This window comes from Glandiceps talaboti, chromosome 12 (assembly GCF_964340395.1).
Source record: "Glandiceps talaboti chromosome 12, keGlaTala1.1, whole genome shotgun sequence".
NCBI lineage: Eukaryota > Metazoa > Hemichordata > Enteropneusta > Spengelidae > Glandiceps > Glandiceps talaboti.
In genome coordinates, this window is record NC_135560.1 from 9348460 (window position 1) to 9372892 (window position 24433).

Sequence of the window (24433 nt, forward strand, 5' to 3'; positions counted from 1 at the left end):
GTGCATATTTTTGTATGTACCCATATGTATGTATGTATGTATGTATGTGTGTGTGTGTGTGTGTGTGTGTGTGTGTGTGTGTGTGTGTGTGTGTGTGTGTGTGTGTGTGTGTGTGTGTGTGTGTGTGTGTATGTATGTATGTATGTATGTATGTGTTTGTGTGTGTGTGTGTATGTATGTATGTGTGTGTATGTATGTGTGTGTATGTATGTATGTATGTATGTATGTATGTATGTATGTATGTATGTATGTATGTATGTATGTATGTATGCATGCATGCATGTATGTATGTATGTATGCATGTATGTACATGTATGTGTGTGTGTGTGTGTGTGTGTGTGTGTGTGTGTGCGTGCGTGCGTGTGTGTGTGTGTGTATGTGCGTGTGTGCGTGCATGTGTGTCCTTGTCTATTTAGTGAATTTTTACAATATAATATACCAAATTGATGTCCTAATATATAATAGTAAGGTACATGTATCTGAAAAAGGAAATCACTATATTTTCCAAATAACAAAATTTTAAAAAGGGATGAAAGGAAGGGTTGAGTTTTAGTGTGCTCTCAGTCCAGTGAACACTGAATTGTTGTTTTGGGTGACCAAATTCAGTTTATGATATTGTTTTCAATGCATGGCAGAATTAAGGTGCAATATGAAAAATATGAAATATTGTTGATTTACGATCATTGTAATTTGTTTGTGACATTAGATTCAAAACTAGCTGTAGGAAATTTTAGTTAATTGTCGTTGCTGTGGAGATTTTTGTAAGTACATGTAAAAAATTTGAAAAGAAATCTTGCATACATTGTACCGTCCAACTTTGGTATTTGCAGTTCCATCATTTGGAAGTAGATGGTCTCATCAAATTAAATATTTTAAATCAATCTATAAATAAATTAACCAACCAATCAACCAATCAACCAACCAATTAAAATTAAATATACCTACCAACCAACCAACCAACCAATCAACCACCAACCAACCAACCAATTAAAATTAATATACCTACCTACCAACCAACCAACTAACCAACCAACCAACCAACCAACCAAATAATTAAAATTAATATATCAACCAATCAACCAACCAACCAACCAATCAATTAATTAATCAATTAATTAATTAATAATTTAACCTATCATTCAATCAATCAATCAATCAATCAATCAATCAATCAATCAATCAATCAGTCAACTAATCAATTAATCAGTCGTTACCAACTGTGTGTCATAAATATACATTGTCTTATCAAACTCAAACTTTTCATAGAAGTTTATAATCTGATCAATCATTCAATGCTTTTAGCTTGTTACTGTACGTCAGACATAGTATGGATGTATGTTATGATCATTACTGCAAATCAAAGATATCAAGTTTCTCAAACAGCCTTGTAAACTGTGGAATCTACCAACCACTGTAAAGAGATAAAGATGTAGCTAACTACTCAGTGAAAGTAAATTATGTCTAAACATATAAAGTACATTTGTTTGCATTTGAAAATCAAAGTCGCTGTAGAATTAATGATGTTTTTGGACAAACCGTGTAATTTATGCGACAGGTTCCGTGGTCATAGTAAGTAGAATAACATAAGTTATGAAAAAGGAACATTTCTACTCACAGAATCAATTATTTTGGGACTCGTTTTCCGAAATTTTTCAGTTGATATGTCCTATTATTTTGCATGACTATGAACCCGGTGTCTCCGAAAATTCATTCCCACATATTAAAAAGTAATTTATGATATAGATGGGAAGAAGTTGTTGTCTCACTGAATATTTTAGATGAATCAGCTTGGGGGCAGTATGTTTGCAGTGTGCGTAGGCTGACTTGTATCGTGAAATGACAAGGTAAACTAGTCATGCATCTAGGGAGTTATTGTTCCTGTTAATTATTAACATACACCTGAATATAGTGTCACAGGTTCACTTCTGTTAGGAGTGGGTATTTCCAATTTCACATTGTCGTAAGCTGTTGATGAGACAACAAGCTATGCTTGCTATTTCACTTTCTAATGGGAACTAGCAGGTGACCTTACTCAGGTATGTAGTTGTCGTCTTCTGAGTTTTTAGTTTTTGGAGTATTTTATGGAAAAAGTTCCCCCAATTTTGATAGCTTTATCACCAGTTTTATGTGGTCATGTGTCCCGGTATTATTTTACATGTCAGCAAACACAGTGTAATTCTATCCCTCTATCACCTCCATGAAAAAAACATTTGATAAGGAGCTATGTGAAGACTTCAGTTGTATATTAAAAACAGTCCAGTTAATCCAATTGTAAATGTTGTGAACTGTGGAATTTAGGCCACGGAAGGTAATGATGTTGAGTCTGAACCTGGGCAATAAATATACCTAGATTACATAGGTGTGCCAAGTGGGGCAAAGACCATCTTCACTGTATGCTGTGTGTCTGCATTCTCTCACAGCATGGCCAGTGTGTTTATCTTGATTTATTTAAGATAATAATAACATAGTGTTAAAGGAACCGTAGGAAATATATGTACATGTTAATATTGATTGTATCAGTGTCGCAGCAGTTGTGCTGTTGATAATAAATTTGTCTGTAATGTCAATATTAATTTGTACATTTACTATATTTGAATATCTGTATTTGATTTTATTAGCAGACATGTATTGGAACAGTTCTATGATATCATTATCAGTACAGTACATACATTTATTAAAATACAAGAATTAATTTCCCCACATCTCTATTAACTAATTTGAGAATTCCTAGCAGACATACAAGTTACAACCGTACGTGTGTGTTCCTCTTTCCTTTCATAGACTGTAGACGGACATAACAAAACTGCTGTGTATCACTTGTTTGACACAATCCTCTCTGTGTTTACTCTGCACAGTTTTTAGAAGTCAACAAATAGCAATGCCCAAATGCCTCACAGCATTCCTTTCCTTACAACAAGTAAGCTTGATAAAATTTTCAACCCTGTCTTGTAACAATGGCTTTTGTTCACAATCTGGGCCCTGTACTTGTTGTGACACTCTAGAATATTTGCACCCACAAAAAAAACAGGTAGTTTATGATAGTGAACGGTATTTACTCACATTTTCTCCATTCCACTGTTTGGTACAGACTACTTCATCACTACGTATGGCAATGTCCACTGGAATGTACTGTTTGTGCACACATCAGGAAATCCATGGTTTAAGATCTACATATGCTTCCATGGTGACAAAACAAAAGTTTTATTTATTTTGTTTGATAATTTGACATTTGTTTAAAAAAGTGATATTTGACCCTACACAGTCAGTGCTAAGGTCATTAAAGAACGTACTTGAACTTCAGGTATGTAGTATTTTGTTTACATTACAACTAATACCTATGACAGATATATCCTTCCAGATATATCACATATGTTTTTGCTGTTTGTAATAATAATCGTGCATAAAACAACAAACTGCAGTTATCACAAATTGTTCCTACCATCAGTGATATAATTTCAATAAGACAAGATATCACTTTCCTCATGAAATAACAATGTCTTTTTCATGTCATATGAGATGTACCGAAAGATAAACAGACTGTCATCTCACTCACTGTATCTGCCCATTGCTAAGGAGATAACCGGTCTCTGTTGTATTTAGAACATTAACTCTGACATTACAACTTATTGCCCAAGCCTCAAGGAATGATGTAAGGTCTGATCTCAAATGTCATCAAGAGAGACTAACATTATCTTTAGATCCCTGCTGATTGTAAGTTAATTGCAGTTATTGTTAAAGTTGGTGGTAAAGATAAATTGTATGACATTTACAAAACAGACTCGTCTAACTACTATGCACATGCATGTATTCATATATGTGATATGGGTATGAATGACTTTGGAATCCCATTCTGTCCTATTTGACATAGAAAGATATTAATATCATTGAATGATATAGTTCAAATACATGTACAGACCTTCAATTTAACATGAATTGTGCCTCAGAAATAAACTTTTTCTGTTATTTTGTTCAAGAAAATTCTAACCCATTCTTAGTTAAAATCAAGAAAAAAAATCAGCGCTCACCGTACAAATTTTGTAAATAGAGGTCAAAAAGTTATTGAAGTTCAGTCATTTTAGAATCCAATATGGCTGCCGAAATGCTGAAACTCTATGGGAAAATGAAAGATTGATGATTTTCATGAAAACAAGACGACCGACTCCCAAATTTCTGATGTTTATAATTGAAAATATTTGGAAGCAAGCTTCCATATATGAAACCTTTGGAGAGATTGAAGAACCTTTATTTTCATTGAACTTTGAAGCTCATCCCTGAGGTGCATTCTGCCTTCTGCCTTAATGCTTATAGGCTTGGTTATTAGATTTTGCCATGGGAATGGTTCAGCTACAATATTCTATAGTATTGATTTCCATTGGTCTACTAAACTACTTACTTTATGAATTTAGTCGTCTAGACATGATGCTATTATTACCCTGTGCTAAAAACTAATTTCAAGCCCTGGATTTATGACATGGCCAAAAGTCCTATTACCTGAGTATTAGTTCCCCATACTTGTTGTGACATCAATATTACACTGGGATATGTATTATCTCATTAACTTGATGAACATAAGCAGGAATCAGTTCCTGGCCAAGTCTTAAAAAAATGACATGTCTTCAGTGGTTTCCCTAGGTGTGCATGATTGAAAAAATGATAAGGAGATATTTGAAAAACATAGCTGCTTTTAGCATTGGAGTTCATTCATTCATTCATTCAATCAATCATTCATGTAACATTTCTTTGCTGTTCTTAAGAACCCCTCTGCCAACCAATGGTTCATTCATGCATTAAGTCGTGACTACAGAACATTTCTCAACAGTCTTAAAGTGGCAGATCCTGCTTTCAAATGATTAGTTTGACTTTACATAAATCAGGTATGGTGACAACTTGAGATGTTTAATAGTCAGCCATAAAGTATGATTACCAATTCAAGTAGTGTGTATTGTCACCATCTTCATGACCTGAGATTCTTAATGGCAAGTACTTGTAGAGAGACGGGGTACCCAGTTTTATGCACTGTTCTAAAACCCTTCATTTTAGATATGGGTGCCCAGTTTTATGTACTGTACTAACCCTTCGTTTTTAGACATGGGTACCCAGTTTTATGTACTGTACTAACCCTTCGTTTTTAGACACGGGTACCCAGTTTTATGTACTGTACTAACCCTTCATTTTTAGACACAGGTACCCAGTTTTATGTACTGTACTAACCCTTCGTTTTTAGACACGGGTACCCAGTTTTATGTACTGTACTAACCCTTCATTATAGACACGGGTACCCAGTTTTATGTACTGTACTAACCCTTCGTTTTTAGACACCGGTACACAGTTTTATGCACTGTACAAAACCCATGGATTTATAAACCCCCCCCCCCTTCCAAGTAACAGCAAAAGTTTTAAGAGTTTATTTCTGAGGTGCATTTCTCATTAATTGATTTGATTAATCAGTTAGCTAATTACATGTAGTTCATTAACAACAAAGTGTCAGCAATATAATTTGATTTATGCAACTGTCTATATACAAGTAGAAACAACTCCATGGATACAGAAGGATACCATACATGTAATTAATACAGACATACACCTGTGGAGTTTATCAGTTGCTTATAACAAATTTAAAATTGTACAATCTGTGTTGACGAAACCACACCTTTTTGATATATTAACATTGGTTATATTTAGAGTGAAGACACATGTTGATTTAAAAAGTGGGTGGTTGTTCCTTATACTCAGAATTCCAAAATAACAGGCTACCAAGAATGGATGTTCATTCAGGCAATGTTTGAAATATTAATGCAATTATACCAGGAAGCAAAGGGCAAAAATCAAATGTAATGTTAATGCTGGTAAAATTAGTCACCAGATTGTGCTGAAAACTGCGCTGACACTCATTTTAGGACAAAGTGAACACCCACTGTCCTGTTGTGAAGGCGTTTGGAATAAACAAGTAATGTTCATAATACATGGTGAGTGTTGTCTTGAAAGGGTCTGGACACACCTCATATTAATCACACCTTGATACTGTAGTTAACTCATCACACAGTTCAATTACTGCATTTTTGTGGCGAGTAGGGAGACATTGCTTGTCAAGTTGTCACATACAAAGATGAATATAAATACGCCTACAAATTTGAAGCATCTAACGCACCTTCTTGACTTTGTATAGGCTATGTTATCCGATGTACTGTGTGTTTCATTGAATGCATAGATTTGTACAAGTACTACTAGTCGGTCAGTCTGAGTGCAATTTTGTTGTGTACTAAAGGTGGAAAATTGTTAAGTTTTTGTAGAAAGCAGATGATGTAATTGTAGATGATGACAAATCATTGAAAGGAATTCTTTTCATTTTAAAAGAAATAATTCTAATGTTACTCCACCTATATTTCAAACAAATGATTTACAAATAGTTTATTTTGTTATTGTAAGTTTATGTACAAATACCTGTGTGTGTAATAGGAAAGGTTTCTGTATCTGTCAGTCGTCTGAATAGCCTACCAGTAGACTAGAAGGACTATTACTACTACACTATTCTGCTATCCTAACTAACATTTTATTTTTTCTAAATTTTCACTGTCATTCCTAGTCTACTCTCATTCCTATCTCCAGCTGGTATTATGCCACACCCCCCATATGCATAAGGTGTGCAAAACATTAGTGTAAATTTAAAGAGAAATTTATGTACGTGGGGAGACAGGTCATATTTACATATACTGATTGCGCGATTTAAAAATGACCAATCACGGTCAATAGTGGAATACCATTTGAGGCCAGCTCAAAATAGGAGTCAGAATATACAAGAGGACAGCGAAAATTCAAACAATAAAAATTACATTTACAATAGCAGAATAGTGTAGTAGTGATAGTCCTTCAAGTCTACTGCAGGTACAATGTAGGCTATAGTCTGAAAAAACATAGATGTATAAGGTTATACAATGAGGTAATATATTGGTAATGTAATGTATACAAAATAATCCTAAACCTGTACTAGATTTAACCGGTCTATTATTTTTTTGATCAGACAACCAACAATATATTCAATGAAAAGTGTTTAATTACGGACACTGTACATGTTAACTGGAGATCTACACATATTTTCAGGGCTTGAAATTAAATGAACAGGAGTCCTGTGTCTGCTGACTACCAAGTCATGGGGCTACAATAATTTGCAGCTGGTAGCCCACTCGGACTACCACTGATGATGTGATGATTTAAGGATGAAAGATTTACGAACATAAAAGTATTTTTAATAACGGACATATTTCTAGTAGAGGAACTCAGTTCAAGAATATAGGACAATATTGTCACCATCTTTGGGGTACCACTTTCTAAAATTGGTAGCCCACTAGGACTACCAAAGAAAAAAGTTAATTTTGAGCCTTCATTTTATATCCATTTTGTCTATTCAGTAACAGATCAAAATTGTTATCTGGTGTGGACCCAAAATTGATTGGATTTATCATACCATACATGTATTATGTGCATGGCTGCATAAATACATTTACCCACAAGTGATTCAGTACTGTGTATAGGATGTATGGCATCCTGAGTAAGTCATTATATGGCACAGAGTAGTTTCAAAAAGTATTCCAATTGCAGCTCGTGTAGGTTTAAAATACATGCATTTCTATGAAGCCTAACAAAATAGGCAGACAGAATACATGTTATTAACATGAAAAGCCTGGCATTGGTAGAGAGGATATTCATCTTGATACTCTAGAAGAGATCCTTTTCAATCACAGACATTGATGATTTTCTTTGATGATAAATTTTCAATGCAGATTGCGTGTTAAATTGAGATATGTAGTCAAGATGCCTATCTCGATTTCTTGTATGCAATGGAAAATCCCCAGAAATGGCAACAAGATGCTTATCGTGTCTTTTAACTACAAGATGTGGTGAATGCAGAAAAGATAGTATTAGTGAGATGATATGATAGCCACTTCTCTCACGTCTTAGAATGAGGTTTCCTAATAACCAACAACAATTATCCCTGCTCAGGTGCTAAAAGACTGTTGTCTGAAATTCAAGATCTTTTAGGATATCTCGTAATAACCTTGTATATGTAATCTTATTGCGACGCAGTTTGAATTTATAAGCTTTTTAATTCAAGCTGTATTCTGAATTGTCATTAAATCATTTGATATGATACTAGTATATGATATGATATGATATGATATGATATGATATATGATCTGATCTGATATAAGATATGATTTTATATACGATATGCTATATATGATTATATGATATGATATGTGATATAGAATGCTAGGAGTGGAAATTGAACACTATTTTCATTCTATGTTCTACATAATTGAATCATATTTGCATATTACATATTAACAGCAGGTACTTTGCATAATCTAATTTGAAAGGTCAATTTGCATATTTCTTATTTGATAAACATGTAACGTAATCAAATAATTCATAAGTTAATTTGAGAGAGAGAGAGAGAGAGAGAGAGAGAGAGAGAGAGAGAGAGAGAGAGAGAGAGAGAGAGAGAGAGAGAGAGAGAGAGAGAGAGAGAGAGAGAGAGAGAGAGAGAGAGAGAGAGAGAGAGAGAGAGAGAGAGAGAGAGAGAGAGAGAGAGAGAGAGAGAGAGAGAGAGAGAGAGAGAGAGAGAGAATTACACACATATGTATGAGGTCACAAGTAGTAACTCGGAGTTTCATGCTTCAGTGATCTTCAGATGAGTGAAGATTGCAAAAGCATGAAACTGCCAGTTACAACTTGTGACCGCCTAATTCCATGGATGAAACATCTGTAACGCTCTGCTACTAATATTGCATTTAGCAATGCTCTGCATGCCAGACCAGATCAAAATATGAGAAAGTGGATAATGATATTTTTATTTATATCATCACCTGATCATGTGTATCTGATATACAAAATGTAATATTTTGATTTCTATATAAGGGGAACACCACTCCAGGAAATGGAGATATTTTGATAAATAATCGGTTCTGGAGAGTCATGCTGTCATGAATCTGTATCACCTACAGATACTTGTGATTTCAGACATGAACCCTGATTGCCAATACACCTGTGTATTACATCTCTCATGAATATTCAGTGTTCAACCATGAATAATTACTTCTGCTGACTCCCATGATGCAATAGCCCAATAGCAAAGATACCCTATAAAGGCACACGATCAACTTAATGTGTCTCTGAAATCGCAAGTAACCACAGGTGATGTAAAATCATGAAATGACTCTCCAGAACCCATAGTTTGTGAAAATGACTTGATTTTCCTGGAATGGCCTTCCCCTTGAATACATATATTCATATGAATATTTACCCTAAATTTAACTGTGAATATTTTATGCAAATATGAAAAGTGTACACTATTGAACTACATTTGTATTCCCAATATGATGATATCACTATTTAGTATGATGTATTTTCCATGTTTTAGTACAATTAGTATGGATAGTTAGGGAATACATTCTCCCAATTCAACTAATTTCCATATGCTAAGGGCTAAATGCTTGATCTCAATGTATGTGGATCAATGACATGGGGAAAAACATAGAGAAGTCATAACATTGTATACCTTGAAGTGATTACAAAGTTGAACACAGATGTACTTACTATGCAGTGCACACCTGTACTTATGTCTGATGCTGGCAGCATATGTAGTTAAAGTGAACTGATTAATTTGGCTAGTTTCACATGTAATGTTGTTTAGACGTTATTACAGATATTAAAGGGACAGCACTGACATGCAACTAATATTAACTTCTGGCTCGGTCATCCGTAAGAGGAGGTTTCCAACTATTTTCAATGTATTCTTCATCTGTGCATTGTACATCTTGTATAGTTCATATGATGATCTGCATGTATAGGTATGGATCTTCATCTGTGCATTGGACAACTTATATAGTTTATATAACCTAGAAATATAAGTATGAATGTTCATCTGTGCATTGTACAACTTACAGTTCATATAACGTAAAAGTACGAATCTTCATTGGTGTATTGTACAACGTATATATTTCACCTAACACATATTAACTGTGCACTGTACATCCACAATTCACATATCAATTCCTGTAATTGAACATTGACTGTGACACTTTCCATTCATATGTAAATCATACAGTTACAGTGTATTACAACCCATACTGAGAACTATTCTTCATTCACAAATAGAAAAATGAAGTGACAACCTTTGCACTTAGAAAGGTTTTGATGTGAATATATTCAATACTAAAATGCTCATTGATGAATGTGTCGATGGTAATTTGTAATGTGTAATGTACTCTTAAAATGTATGCGAAGGTTATAGTAATATATTATGGCATTAAATACTGCTTTAAAATGTTTATGATGCATGTATATTCACAGAGGTCAAAGGTCAATGTCGCCAATAAAACTTGGGTCTGCTTTCCAAATTTATAGTGATATTGAATCATAAATTTCACGTTAATTTCTTTTCCTGCAGAGATTACATACACTGTCTTATGACAGTCCCTCATAATTGTATTAATCTTGGGCCCAGTTTTAATACACAGCGCTGTTTTCAAATGAAAACGTTAGTATCGTTTGTATTTTGTTATGTTTTTATGCATGTACATGATAGGCCATCAAGCGTTTTTTGACTGTTTACACAGAAACACCATGGAATAAGTAAAATATGATGCTGTTGTACACAAGCAAACATAATGAAATGATTTAAGCGCAAGTATTTTACATCAATCAATTCCGGTCTTTGGTTTTCAGTTTTTAGTCATTTACATGATGCCATTTTTGAATGTTTTCATTTTCGCCCATTTACATAGACTGCATTTACATAGACTACATTTTTAAAATGAAATATTATCTTTCAAATTTTGGCATTTTCAAAAATTATTTTCATAACGTAAATGAGGCCTTACAATAATTATAATGTAAATGCGTATAGCCATACGTTGAAAATAAATTGATAGTAAACCTGAAGATGTTACAAAAATTCAATGACGAGAGTGTGCCCAAATTTTTCTTAAAGGCCTACTCTACATATAAATAGGGGTTGGATTAAGATGACACTCATTGCAAGATGACTTTGAACGTGTAACACATTCACACAACTCATATAACGCCTATGAAACTACCATTTTAGAGAGTATTACAGATATTTCATCTCCTATAAACGTTTGCCTACGGTATTATGAATATACAGGAAAGAAATCTGTCACTGTGTTATTGAAAATAGTTGCATTTTGGGGGCTGTATTCATGAAAATGATGGCTTGATACATATTGGAAGTGTCGAGAAACTGACCCGTGATTGAAAATGAACCCTTTACATACATTGCAGAACTTCAGAAGAGGTATAGTTTTATCAGTTAGAATGTCAAAAAGCTATATTGTCTATCACATTAAAAGAGTTACAAATCACTGTTATCAGTGCTTCATAATGAAAGCACTCTACAATATCCAACGTATTTGATTGTCATCAAATCAACATTACCCTCAAGGTTTTTGTCAAATCAGGATGTAGATCGCACATTGGAGTTCTTAGGAGACGTCAAACATCACCATGGACATCAAAATCAGCCAGAAATGTTCTCTAGCTGAATAGTGAGAAAGTGTTTTCAATATCCGTGAAAGACAGTGTGCTTGATGTGGCGTGAAGTTGTTATTGTTATTATTTAGTTATGATGTGTACACCTACATGCAAAATTTTAAAAAATAAACAAAAAGGAATGAAAAGAACAGCACAAACACGGAGAAAATCAACAAAAACATAAAGTCTAAAATATATTGTATTAGAAATATAAAATATTGGAACAAAGCAAGTATAAAAACTGAATAAGGGTGTCTTTAAAACTGTGACTGAATATGTCCTGTCTTCAGTCCTTATTTCAAGTTGGAGTGAATTCCATAAATAAATAAATAAATAAATAAATAAATAAATAAATAAGTTGAGTTTTGTGCAGAACACATACATGTTTACAGTGTTTAATAACACTGTTTTGTTTTGAGTGTAATGTAAAAAAAATAATATGAAGACAGTGTTCAATATAATTTTGAACAGTGTGCAAATGAGTCTAAAAATCCATTTAGTTGACATATAGTCTTAATTGTACTGATGCTGGTAGGGTTTAGTCTATAAAATACAACATTCATGCCACGCTATCACTGTATTAGTCTAGTTCCTGACGACCGTATTCCGATTTTACACTACGTTATCTTCACACATTACGTCTAGTCAATGTCATTTGTCTCGCACAGAATTCTGTGCTCCCTCCCCCACAGTGTTCATAAAAACATGATGACGTTGTTGCATCCCACATGATTTTAGTTTAAGCAGACTGGAGGTGGAGTTTAGTTGGACATTTGCATATCATATCAGTCCAGCTGTAGCAATGAATATTAACAACAGCCTGTCAATTTGTGATGGATTACTACTGATATGCTCCGTTTGCGCTTCGCCCAGCATGTGGTTGAACCATATTTATCGCCCTGAGTAAAGACAATTTGACTAGACGTAATGTGTGAAGATAATGTAGTGTAAAATCGGAATGTGGTCCGTCAGGATCTAGACTATCACTGTATCAGCCAGCAGTCACGTGGTTAAGAAGCCTGATAGGGGTGAACAACTCGATGTATCTTTCACAGTTCAGTAGGTTTTTCTGGAGAAGTGTATGTGAAGGGATGCAAGCAACGATTCTAAAAAAAAGAACAAGATATTTAAAAAGACCATAGCAACACTGATAAAGCCATAACAACTGCAGTCCAAAGCTAGGTAGTCACTTCAAAAAAGTAGATTCCAATGAGGTAACTTCACTATTACAATTGCAGTACAAGACAAAATATGGCCAAGGGTTTGCTAAGAATTGTTTTGTTTAAGTGTAATTGGTATCCAAAATAAATACACCAAAGTCATGACTAAAAATCCCTGTTTACATGATCATTCTAAAACTGAAGGTAGCGCTTCTTGAAAAACAACAACATGAAATTTATTATTTTAGCAGTCCATTGTCTTGCTGCATCATAGCTCCATAGTTTTCTATCTTCCATGGTAAACATATAGTATTTTCAATCCAAATACATTAATAATGATTTTAATATGACTTATTTGTTTTGGATAAGTTCTGAAATGGATGTTTCACAATTATGATAATATAAATAGTTCTCATTGTCTGGTGTACTTCTAAAAAGTTCAAGTTGTGTTGAAATATCTCTTACATGTACATCATATCATTTCATAACATGATTCAATATATGCAGATGAGATGTTTTGCAATAACAAATTAATTTACTTTATTTGATGAGTTTGAAACAAACCCAATAAAAGGGTTTAAATTAAGAGGGTTTTACTTTGGTTTTATCGTAATCTAACTGTTGACAGTAGTATAGGTACAGCTGGATTAGTTTGTTCTATCTTCCCAGGGATAAATCAAATATATATCTGTGTACTTAGGGTGGTGTGCAGGAATTCACCTTACCTGTAATAGAATTCTACCACCTAGGTGAGTCATAAAAAATAAGGACTATTCTATTTTTCAGTCGCACCCATAACTTCCGTTCCATGTGCTTCACATGCATTACTAGAGGTACGTGTAACAGTAAGCTGACCTTCTTGTTCTATTTTTGACCCTCTAGCATGAAGTAAAATGCTGTTGCAGGTACTGAGAATTTGACAAACATTTAGACATTATTCCTGGATTTGTACAAGGATGACAAATATGAATGATCTAAGGGACCTTGTCACTATGAGTCTTAATATACCATTATTTCCCAGTATTTAAATGACAAAACCCTTATGGGATATTAGTAAACCCATAATTCAATTTTTCAAACATTTGTATTATTCCTGGATTTGTACAAGCATGAGAAATATGAATGATTTTAGGGGGCCTTGTCACTATGAGTCTCAATATACCAGTAGTGACAAAACTGTTATGGGATACAGGTAAACGCATAAGTAAATTTACAAACATGCTCAACCAGTGTGATGTAATACTTTTTTTTTTTTTTAAAGTTTCAGTCATAATGTATGATTCTTTATATTTACAAAAAAACAACTTTTGAAAGTTAAACTTTTTGAACAGTAGATTGATTTAGTTCAGACTACAAATGTGCTGTCAGTTTTGATATAATTGTCACACACATGTGTACCCAGCTGCATTTGCACTTTTTAGACTTTTTTTCTTCCCTTTTTTGACGTGCAAACATAGGGAAACTTTTTCAATAATATGTTCTGGTAAATACCTGTACAAGTAGACTTTAATTCATGTCATGGCTTTGTTTAGAATGAATTGACAAGGGAGAAACAGCTGATTCAAGCCATATTTAACAAATATTTACTGAGTACAGCTATTTTTATCATTCAATAATAGATAGTATGGGAGCACAGTTACTGCCGATAATGTCAGTCATATGATAGTTTGTGTAATTTGACGACATGGGGTCACAGTGGAGGAAGACCCTGGGATAAGTTACTGAACATTACGAAATAAGTCACGGCTTTCTGGTTTTCACCGTTGGTTGGAAGTCTTGTATGTCATGTGTACTTGTACGTGTGTAATGTTGGACTGGATATCATGTCAACTATGTGGTATAACCAGTGTTTTTGTTAAGAATGGTAATTGTAAGTAGGTAAAATCTACCGGAGTTGAACAGTAGTTTTCACAGGGATTCCCCATCAAATTTATCATAGTCCTAGGTAAAGATGTCTTAAATGATATGTTCTTGTCTTGGATCTTAAAGTTTAAAGACAACACTTACTGTGAGTGTTTATATTTTATCGTTCATCTTACCAGATTCTTTCAATGAAAGACAGTACTTAACTGGTTAATACCAGTCATCAGCCTCGCTGTATATCATAAGTCTAGTAACAATACGTGTGTGCTTGTTTTCTGTAACTTCTCACTCCATGTATAGTCAAATGGACAAATTCTCCTGAAAATCTAGTTAAATCTCCTGCTGGGGAAAGGGTGAACAGCGCATGTCAGTAGTAATCCATCACACACTGACAGGCAGTTGTAATTGTTTACTTCATTCAGTTTACTACAAACTCAACCGCCAGTCGTAAAGTAAGTAACGTGAGAATGCGATAACGTCATTACATTTCACAGCATTAAAACTACCGCTGTCGGAATGGAATGTCATGCTGGAGAAAGCCATTTAACTATACAGTGGGGAGAGAGATTGTAGAAAACGGGCTGACATGTACAGATTCTAGACTTACTATATTCAAAACATTTACATTATTGAAAATTTTTTACAGCTGGAAGACTAACTCACTGATAGTATGCTTTACATTGTTTGTGAATGTTTAACCACCAAAATCAAACATTGTTAATGTTGATACGATTGTGAATAAGTTGCAATATGTATAGTGAATTTGTATGATGTTTACTGAAATAGCACTTCAGTTGTAAACTTTGCCATTTTATGGAAGAAATAAACAGTGATAATTTAAATCGATTGTAAGCGGATAGCCCTTGAAAAAACATAAACAATGATAAGCTCTTGATATAAAATCCATCATACGGATATAAACTATGACAGATGCAGAATATACCTCAAACAGTGATACACAATTCAGAACGTCACAAGGTCATTTGAGGACAAATATTTCATATAATAAGAAAATATCTGAAACTTGTGCAGCTGAACAGTCTCTGTGAGTGCAGGCCATAATAGCAGCATATGCGGCATTCTATAGATAGCATCACTGCTTGCCTCATTCGTAACGTCTTACAGTTTTATTTAAAGCTTTCCATACACGTAATAGACATACATCACAAGTCTCAAGTGACATAAGAAACATGCCATTACATGAAATGAGCAGTGATAAGTCAGATACACATATGTTTTGTGTGTTTGATGAGAAATACAGGTAGTTTTTTTTACGATAAAGAGAGTAACTTGGAACACTTTTCTATAATAAGCTGGATTTATCGTGTTACGTATATACAAGGTATAGACAGGATCATGTACATGTGATTACATTGAATAGTATGTTTGATGAGAAATACAGGTAACTTTAAGGCTAGACAGTAGAAGGGGAAACCACTGTCTATAATTTAAGATGAAAGCATTTAACGATATGTATAGCCATATTACAGGCATATTTGTGAAAGTAACACTCTTTGAGTTGTGAAAGTGACACAATCTGAGTTTATTAGCTCTTTAATACAGGTGAAAATACTTCCATAAAACAACAATTAAACTGTTCCAGTGGAATGTTAATGTCTTTGATGGCATTAAAAATTGTCTTTTGGCATTGTTAGTATAGTATACATGGTACACTTAATGACGTAATCGGGGTTTTCTTGAATTGGCATTATGTATACATAGACTAAATTATGACATCGGATCTTTTATATGCCTATAGAATTACAAGATGTAAGAGTTCTACCTACATGTAGCCCAGAGATTTGGCTTGGTTTGGTCTGAAGTCCCTTCTTTCTTCAGGCCTATTAACCAAACCCGACTCAGGATTAACTTAAACTGTTCACATTTGTTCTGTGATTTTGAGTTAAGAGTCATCTCAGAGTCAACACAATTTGTCTAGTGTGAACCCCCAAACTATCTCAAGAAACTCTCCACACCAACCTTCTTTAGTGGACTTGCAATTTTCAAATGATGGTGAAGTGTATTTCAGTAAATACTGAAGCTTGCAATGTATCATGGCAACAATTCAATACAGTACATTTTGTACCTCCGACATCGTATATTACTTCTGAGTTTATGCCTTTCAGAGTCTGTATTTTATGCCCAAAAAACGTAACAAATTCAGCTTGTGCCCTTTAATACATGTATTCGTTTCATTTGCAATAAAAGTTAAGGGAATGAAAATCAAGTAAATGTTGTGTAGATTCCACACCAATTACCATACATTTTGTGGGCTAGTAAACTACCTTGGGATTTCAGGTAGTTTTTACTGATAATGTATGCCACAATCCAAAATCCATCACCATTCTTAAGTAATGTTGTACATACAATGTATCCCGTCCAAGTAATCAATTCAGTATTCCTTTACTAGTCTTTTCACTTTGTGTGATCATGTTTTACTTGTAACACTGGTATTAAATTCATAATTGTTTTTCAACAAAATTGGTCAGCCATGTCGTAACATTTGAAGTGCTAGTACGGTGTGTTTGAACAATTTTTTCCTACATTTACAGTAAAATTGTTCGGCAGCTTTCAAGTTTGATCATTTGTAGTCCAGGGGGATATACAGCTATAACCATGTCTGTCATCCCAAATGATTATTACATGTACATGTATTGTATTGACGTCAGTAACTCAGAAATTTTACATCATGTGTACTTTATCGTCCCCATCAGAAAGCCTTGTAAATCTCCGACTTGAAATTAAAAGGTCATTAAATTATGTATTTTTGTAATGTGTATGATTAGTTTGCATTCCCTTGATAATCCCGAACTCATAAGATTTATAATGATAAATTGTTTATTGACATCATTCTAATTTTGTGTATGTTTGGTTTGTTTCACAGGGACCTGTCGCATGGCATTTTCTCCTCAAAGTTCACCCATTTACGTAAGTGTATCCTAATATATAAGTATTCTATTGTGTCATGATGTTATTCCTTGCCTAGAGAATATTTACATGTACTTTTATTGAGTATGTAGATACTTTGCTGTGCCAGTGTTACCAGTGTTATGCATGTAAAGTACTGTTGTGCCAGTGTTGCCGGTGTTATGCATATAAATATACTGCTATTTTGAGTTTGTGTTAAGAATAAGATACATTGCTGTACCACAGTGTCACTGGTGTAAGGGTGACCCTATTTCTTTTATGTTTCTCATTACTTTTTCATAGCAACTATGGGTCGATTGGTCAATTTGAAAAAAAAAATGAATAAAAAACCATCTTCTTCAGTTTCTCTGCCTCTCCAGTTCCTCTTCCCTATCTTCTTTTTATTGGATTCCTGGTAGCAAACCCTTTCCCAGCTTATCAACACAATTGGCATGTTCTCAGCCTCCCTACTTGAATAACTTCCGTCATTTTTATGAACAAATGTCACTGCCGCTGCCATGACTGTAGATGATGTCGATAGTCCAGACATGTGCTATTTTGTCAGAGAGGGCGCTGTTCCACAAAATATTAAGGGCAGGTAAAAAAATTGTTTAAAAATTATTTTGATGTCGGAGCTGAAATTTTGGGTTGGTTGAGTAATGAGAAACAGAAGGGTCACCCTAATGCATGTATATATACTACTGTGCCAGTGTCACCAGTGTTATGCATATATAGATACTGTATACTGCTGTGCCACAGTGTTGTCTGAGTAATGCATAGACAATTGTATTTTCCTGTACTATTGTCACAGTGTAATGTATGTAGATATACTGTTGTGCCACAATGTCCCCAGTGTCATGCATGTAGATAAATTGCTTTGCCACAATGTCGCCAGTGTTATGCATGTAGATATACTGCTTTGCCACAATGTCGCCAGTGTCATGCATGTAGATATACTGCTTTGCCACAATGTCGCCAGTGTTATACATGTAGATAAATTGGCATTCATTTTCAGTGTTGCTAGTGTTATGCATGTAGATATATCACTATGCCAAAGTTGTCCCAATGTTATGCATTTAGAGATACTGTTACTCTCCAGAGTTATGTCAACAGATAAAGTGCTGTGGCATGGTAGCCTAATGTTATGTATAAATGTGTTGTTATTCAGTGTCTCCTGTGTTATGCATGTAGATGTATCGTCATTCTGAATATTTCTGATGTTATGCATGTAGAAATACTGTCATGCCATAGTGGTCTCAATGTTACATCAGTGTACTGCTATAGCATATTATCACATACAATGTATGTACCAGAGATTACATGTACCGATGTGTGCGCATACCAGTGTTATTTGCACTGTAGTGTAGTATTGAAAACATTATTGCATACCTGTATGCAAATGATATGTAAATGAGTGTTTGTTCTACATGAAAGCATGTGATCATATAATCTTTTATATGGTAATTTGTTGTTGCAGATAAACATACATGACTGTATTTCTATTTAAAGATAAAACTGTATGAAAGGAGTGTATATGACCATATTTTGTAACTCTTTGAAATAGAACCTTGTCCAAGTTATCAATATGGCATACATCTAAGTAAACAGAATGGAAATGAATTCCCTGTGTGTGTTAAGTGTATATGCTTTTAAGTAGATCCATTTGCATTGCTGTTGTTGTTGAATTGATGTTAGAATTCCAGGAAAGTGAAAGTCGGAAGTACGTAATTGGCTCGTTTACTAAGTACACATTAAATTGGTTGAAAGGCATTCGTTTTCAGTTTCTGCATCTAGCCCCCCGACCGGTAGTTGTCTTTTATGCCAGGTTTGTGTTCCTGTATCAGACTTATACATTTATGTTTTATAATACCTTTGATTAGGAAAAACCCAATGAGTTCCCGGAAACGGTGTATAGCATGTCATTTCAGTCAAACTGCTAACACCCCTTAATTTATGACTCCTTAGATGAATAGCTTGTAAGTGCTGTACTTGAAGTGTTGATGTTTCTTACGTGGTCGGCACATGCAATCACAGAGATGTGAATTAGGAATAACCTCATATGGATCATTAAACAGATGACTGTTTATGCATGGCTTAGAAATAGCTGCCCAATGACCGCACAATCTCAGATGTGAAATAGAAGTAGCCACACATGAACCATTCAACAAAGAATTATTTATGTATGGCTTGTAGAGTTTGTTGTTTTTGATTCTTCTGCATCTCTACAAAATGGCTGAGCACATCAAATACATTGGCTCACTAATAACCCAAGCTTCAGATGCAGAATTCATATTTCTAAATATTCGAAGCCCTAGTGAGCCAAGCCATGTATAGTACTAATAGCCAATAGTTGAAATCAATGAATAAATGAAACAGACAGACAATAAAGAAAATAGAAATTATTGCAATGCCATAATGATATATCATGTACAAATGGCTATTATTTTATAGATAGAAAAAGAAATTAAAAGACATTGGTTTGTGAAAAAGATAATGTGAACTGTCTTCTCACTAGATCTCTGTCAAGATATTATTTCATTATTGCTTGTCTTGAATTAATAGGCATATGAACTTACAACGCTATTTAAAGCTGTTACCGGACACTGCGACCATATCATTATTTGTAAAAATATAAATAAACCTGTCAAGTTTGAATCGTGATGGAGAAAAACCATCATGACTTGTTCAGCCAGGGTTCAGCCATTTTGGAATTGCGCCCTCACAGGTTCAACTTATCAATTATAAGGAAATGGCCAATCAAAAAGAGATTTTACAATACTACTGTAGCTGTCAGAACAAGCTGTTGTTGTATGGAAATGCAATGCAAAATTTGTGAAAATGTTCATTGATTTTGAGTAGTGCACATATTTTTAGCACATGTAAATTATAATAAACCAACTTTCTGATATCAGCGTTTATTAATCAGCTGAGAGTATAGATACCATCATTTTAATCCAATCCAATTTAATCTAATCTAATTTGGTTGATAAATTTACTAATTTTGTTTTGTTGGAATGAAATGAGTAAAGTCATCATATAAGCAGTCTCGTTGCCATGGCAACTAGTAACTAATCTCGTTACCATGGAAAATTTGTGTACACTGTAGGATAGCAATGCAAATTACCTTCTTGTAACCATTGACTGCACTGATACCAGTGAATGGAAATGACAACAAGACATATAAACATGATAATTGGCAATTTTACATTCTACAATGCAAAAGTAAGTGGGATACAATATAACATTACATGTACATTCACCTTATACTAGTCTGTAAGGTACGTTGTGACGGGGCGCCCTCAAACATCAGGCAACCCCTAACGTGAGAGGAGGCCGGTGAGGGCAAAGCGTCATGACGTATCTTACAGGGCGAAACGTCACGACGTATCTTACAGGGCGAAACGTCACGACGTATCTTACAGGGCGAAACATCACGACGTATCTTACAGGGTGAAACGTCACGACGTATCTTACAGTCTAACCTTATACATAATGTACTCGTGAGTCATAGCGTGTTATAAGCTTGAATCCCAAACAGTAGAAAATTAAATTGAATTAAATTGAAATTAAATTAAATTAAATTAAATTAAATTATAAAATTAGATTAACAGAACTTCTGAAAGTGACCTGTCCATCGCAGATACTTCTACTGTTTCTACTCAAAGTCATTGACATTGCTAATTCCTTAGGGGGCAAAAAGGATTTAATTGAAAAGATTTATTGATTGCGACTTATCTTACAGCAAAACTGAACATAACAGGATTGTGTTACTACCCCGGGAGATTAGTATAATATCAGATATAATGGTTTGTCAGTAGACCAAAGACTCATAATTTAATACATATAAAAATGTCGATGGAAATGATACGCTGTGCTGTGATTTGAATAGAGATTGTAGGTTACATCTGAGATTTGTGTTATGCCCTTCAGGCAGTTGGATGATGTAGGTAAACTTTGATTATTGCCATACTCATGAATCTGACAAAGACTACGTGTGGATAGGTAAAGATCAGTGTTTTTCGCTAAGGTGTGGGTACCCCGGTATTAAACAGACAGGGGTAAATTTGGTCCACCTGGCATAGTTCCCATACATTGTAATATAATTTGGGTGGGGAACCCTGGTCAAAATGAATGACTGGGGAACTCAGGTAAGTTTGACCTACTTGCCTCCCTTAAACAAACACTGGAGGTTGTAAAGATATGTGTCTTAGTGTTACCAAGAGTCTCAGACCAAGAAATTGTTTGGTGGTCTGAGCAAGAGGTGTAGTTCTAGACTTCGGTATTTTCGGTATAGTGGAGGCAAATAATTTGAATTGTCATGGCAAATGCAAATTTTAAGATAGTTTGTACCTTGCTAGAATCAGGTGGGTGTATTTACAGATAGCAGAAAGTTTCAAAACCTTCATTTCGTAATATTTATGAACATATAATTACTTTTCCACTTATATGATACATGTAATAGGACCTTCCCTTCTTCCCACTATTTACGTATGTATATATACATTTATAAATAATTCCTCGAAATCAATGCCAGTTTTACGTCATAATGTTCCAAGTTTGATTCTGTGAACTAACAAAAATATGAGCCGTAGGGGAGTCTTTATAGTCCGTGGAATCATACTTGGATGTTATGACGTAAAACTAACAACGATTTCGTGGAATTATAGTTTTGATCTTTCCTGTTTGACATCACACAGGTGAAGGTTTGCATGTGTTACGTGGTAACATATATAACATACATACATGCATGCATGCATGCACACACACACACACACACACACACACACACACACACACACACACACACACACACGCACGCATGCATGCACATGCACACACATACTTGCATACACAGACATAGACATACACACATACGCACACACATGCACGCATGCAGGCATGTTTGGACACACATACACACATATATACATATACACAAATATATACAATCAGACAATACCATAAATTTTGTAATTTGACAAATTTACAGCATTTTAAGTACTCAATCTTGGTTATTTGTAGAAGATTGGGTACGTGAAATCTGTATTCAAAATTTACCAAGACTCTCAATACTGCAGGTCACAAAGAACTAATGTATTACTTTCTGTGAAAATTGAATAACTGGAAGAACAGGATGTTGCTAGGCTACCAGAAGATTTACATTCTTAATAACCAATGGGATCAAAGATCAGCAGAAAGTGAAAAATTATATCAGGAAATATTTTATATGACAGCAGAGAGATGAAATTGACATAAACACTCTATTAGTTTCCCTTACACTATAATCGATTTCTATCAGTAGTGATATAAACTGCTCATTTATTAAAATTAAAATTTCATTTCGTGTATGATTTGTGACATGTATAAAGTACTAGGGACGTGATGTATCATCTCTCAGCAGAATTATTCATGTATTTAGGATAACCTGTGGAAAAGGGGCAAGTGAAAGCAAACAGACCTGTTTCATAAATTTTGTATGCTCTATTTTCAAGTGATTCCTTAGATATTTTTGTTCTAGATTCATGTAGTTTTTTCTCTGCTGTTTTTTGTTAATTTTTGCCTGTTGCAAAAATGCAATAAAACTTTACCAGAAACGGTGCATTCCCTCTGATTACATTTTTGTAGATTAGTTTTTTTTTTTTTTTTTTTTTTTTGGGGGGGGGGGGGGGGGGGGGGAGGGGGGGATTCTGGTAAAATTTACAATGTATAGATTTCCATACCGTATTCTATATTATTGGCTGCAAACTTCTGTATGTTAATGGATGAGGGTATTACAGTAAAAGGATGCATAGTTTCCATACCAGGTTACTGGTACCAACCTATATTGGTAGTTCGGATCTACCCACCATATTGAATCATCGCTTCACAGATCTTGAGATTTGATGCCACAGATAGCACTATTTTGGTGAAAAATCGTGATAAAATATGTTGTGAACATTGGAAGGGTTCAAATGTTACAGATAATACAGCCCCCTAAAGAGCAGTACAATCACAATTGTTTTGAGCCAGCACTGTGAAAGTTAGATTAACACATGTACACAAAATGACTACATAGTCAAAGTTCCACCCTAGTTCTATCAGTGTGTTGGACCTAATTCTATGTTTCCCTTCATAACACCTAAATGATGGCATGGTCGGTCGGTCGGTCGGTCGGTCGGTCGGTTAAAAATAATCCCCCCCCCCCCCCCCCCCCCCAAAGTAAGTATATGACTATGAGTTCATATTGGTATTCTTTCAATTTATAAACATACTTTAAGAGACATTTATTTTATTAAATGTTCCAAATTTCTGCAATAAATGATAATTTTCGTTCAGAAATATACACATGGGGTTGCCATGACAATCAGTCATGTTATGACATATCTAATCCTGCCATAGAGGCTGTCAATTTTTTAAAAATATTTCACTAGATTAAAGACATGTAGGGTCGGTCAGGTCATGAGAAACTTAGAAATTAAGTACGGCTGCCCTCATTAGGTACAGGGTAAGGGAATGTGTATCTCTCAATCCAGGCTATTATGCTGTGAGTATCTTTGACCCATTTAGCACCAGCCCATTCATCACTGAGCCTCTTGTAGCTGTAGTAAAGTTAGTGACAGAGTAATTTAGATACTGATAACCAGGATTGGAAAACAATGATTACGACTGTAAACTGTAATTAGAGTGATATATTGACTGTTGAAATCTTCTGGTGTCTGATACGCTTGACATGAACCACTCACAAATCTTTCTTAAATTCAGTCATGTTTTCCATGAACTTTGTCTCTCTACATTTTAAATATTACTCTAACATGCTACCCCAGGTTGTCTCCTCCCATTTGTCATGTAAATAAGAAATGTCAGTGACACCAAGTATGATGAAGATTTCAAATCAGTAGGTTTTAATCATGAAATAGACACAGTTTCATTAATAGACAAGATGTTTTCATCATGGTACATGAAATGAGCATTTT

The 24433-nt window shown here is 34.5% G+C and overlaps 1 protein-coding gene across 5 annotated transcripts in view; it reads left to right on the forward strand.

Moving 5' to 3' along the window:
* LOC144443220 (rho guanine nucleotide exchange factor 28-like) overlaps window positions 1–24433 on the forward strand; it is a 162639-nt gene that overhangs the window by 24351 nt on the left and 113855 nt on the right. For all 5 annotated transcript variants that reach the window (XM_078132631.1, XM_078132629.1, XM_078132630.1 and 2 more), the window contains exon 2: window positions 17458–17501. In XM_078132631.1, coding sequence (XP_077988757.1) covers window positions 17458–17501 — 44 coding nt within the window. The remainder of the gene's footprint in view (window positions 1–17457; window positions 17502–24433) is intronic.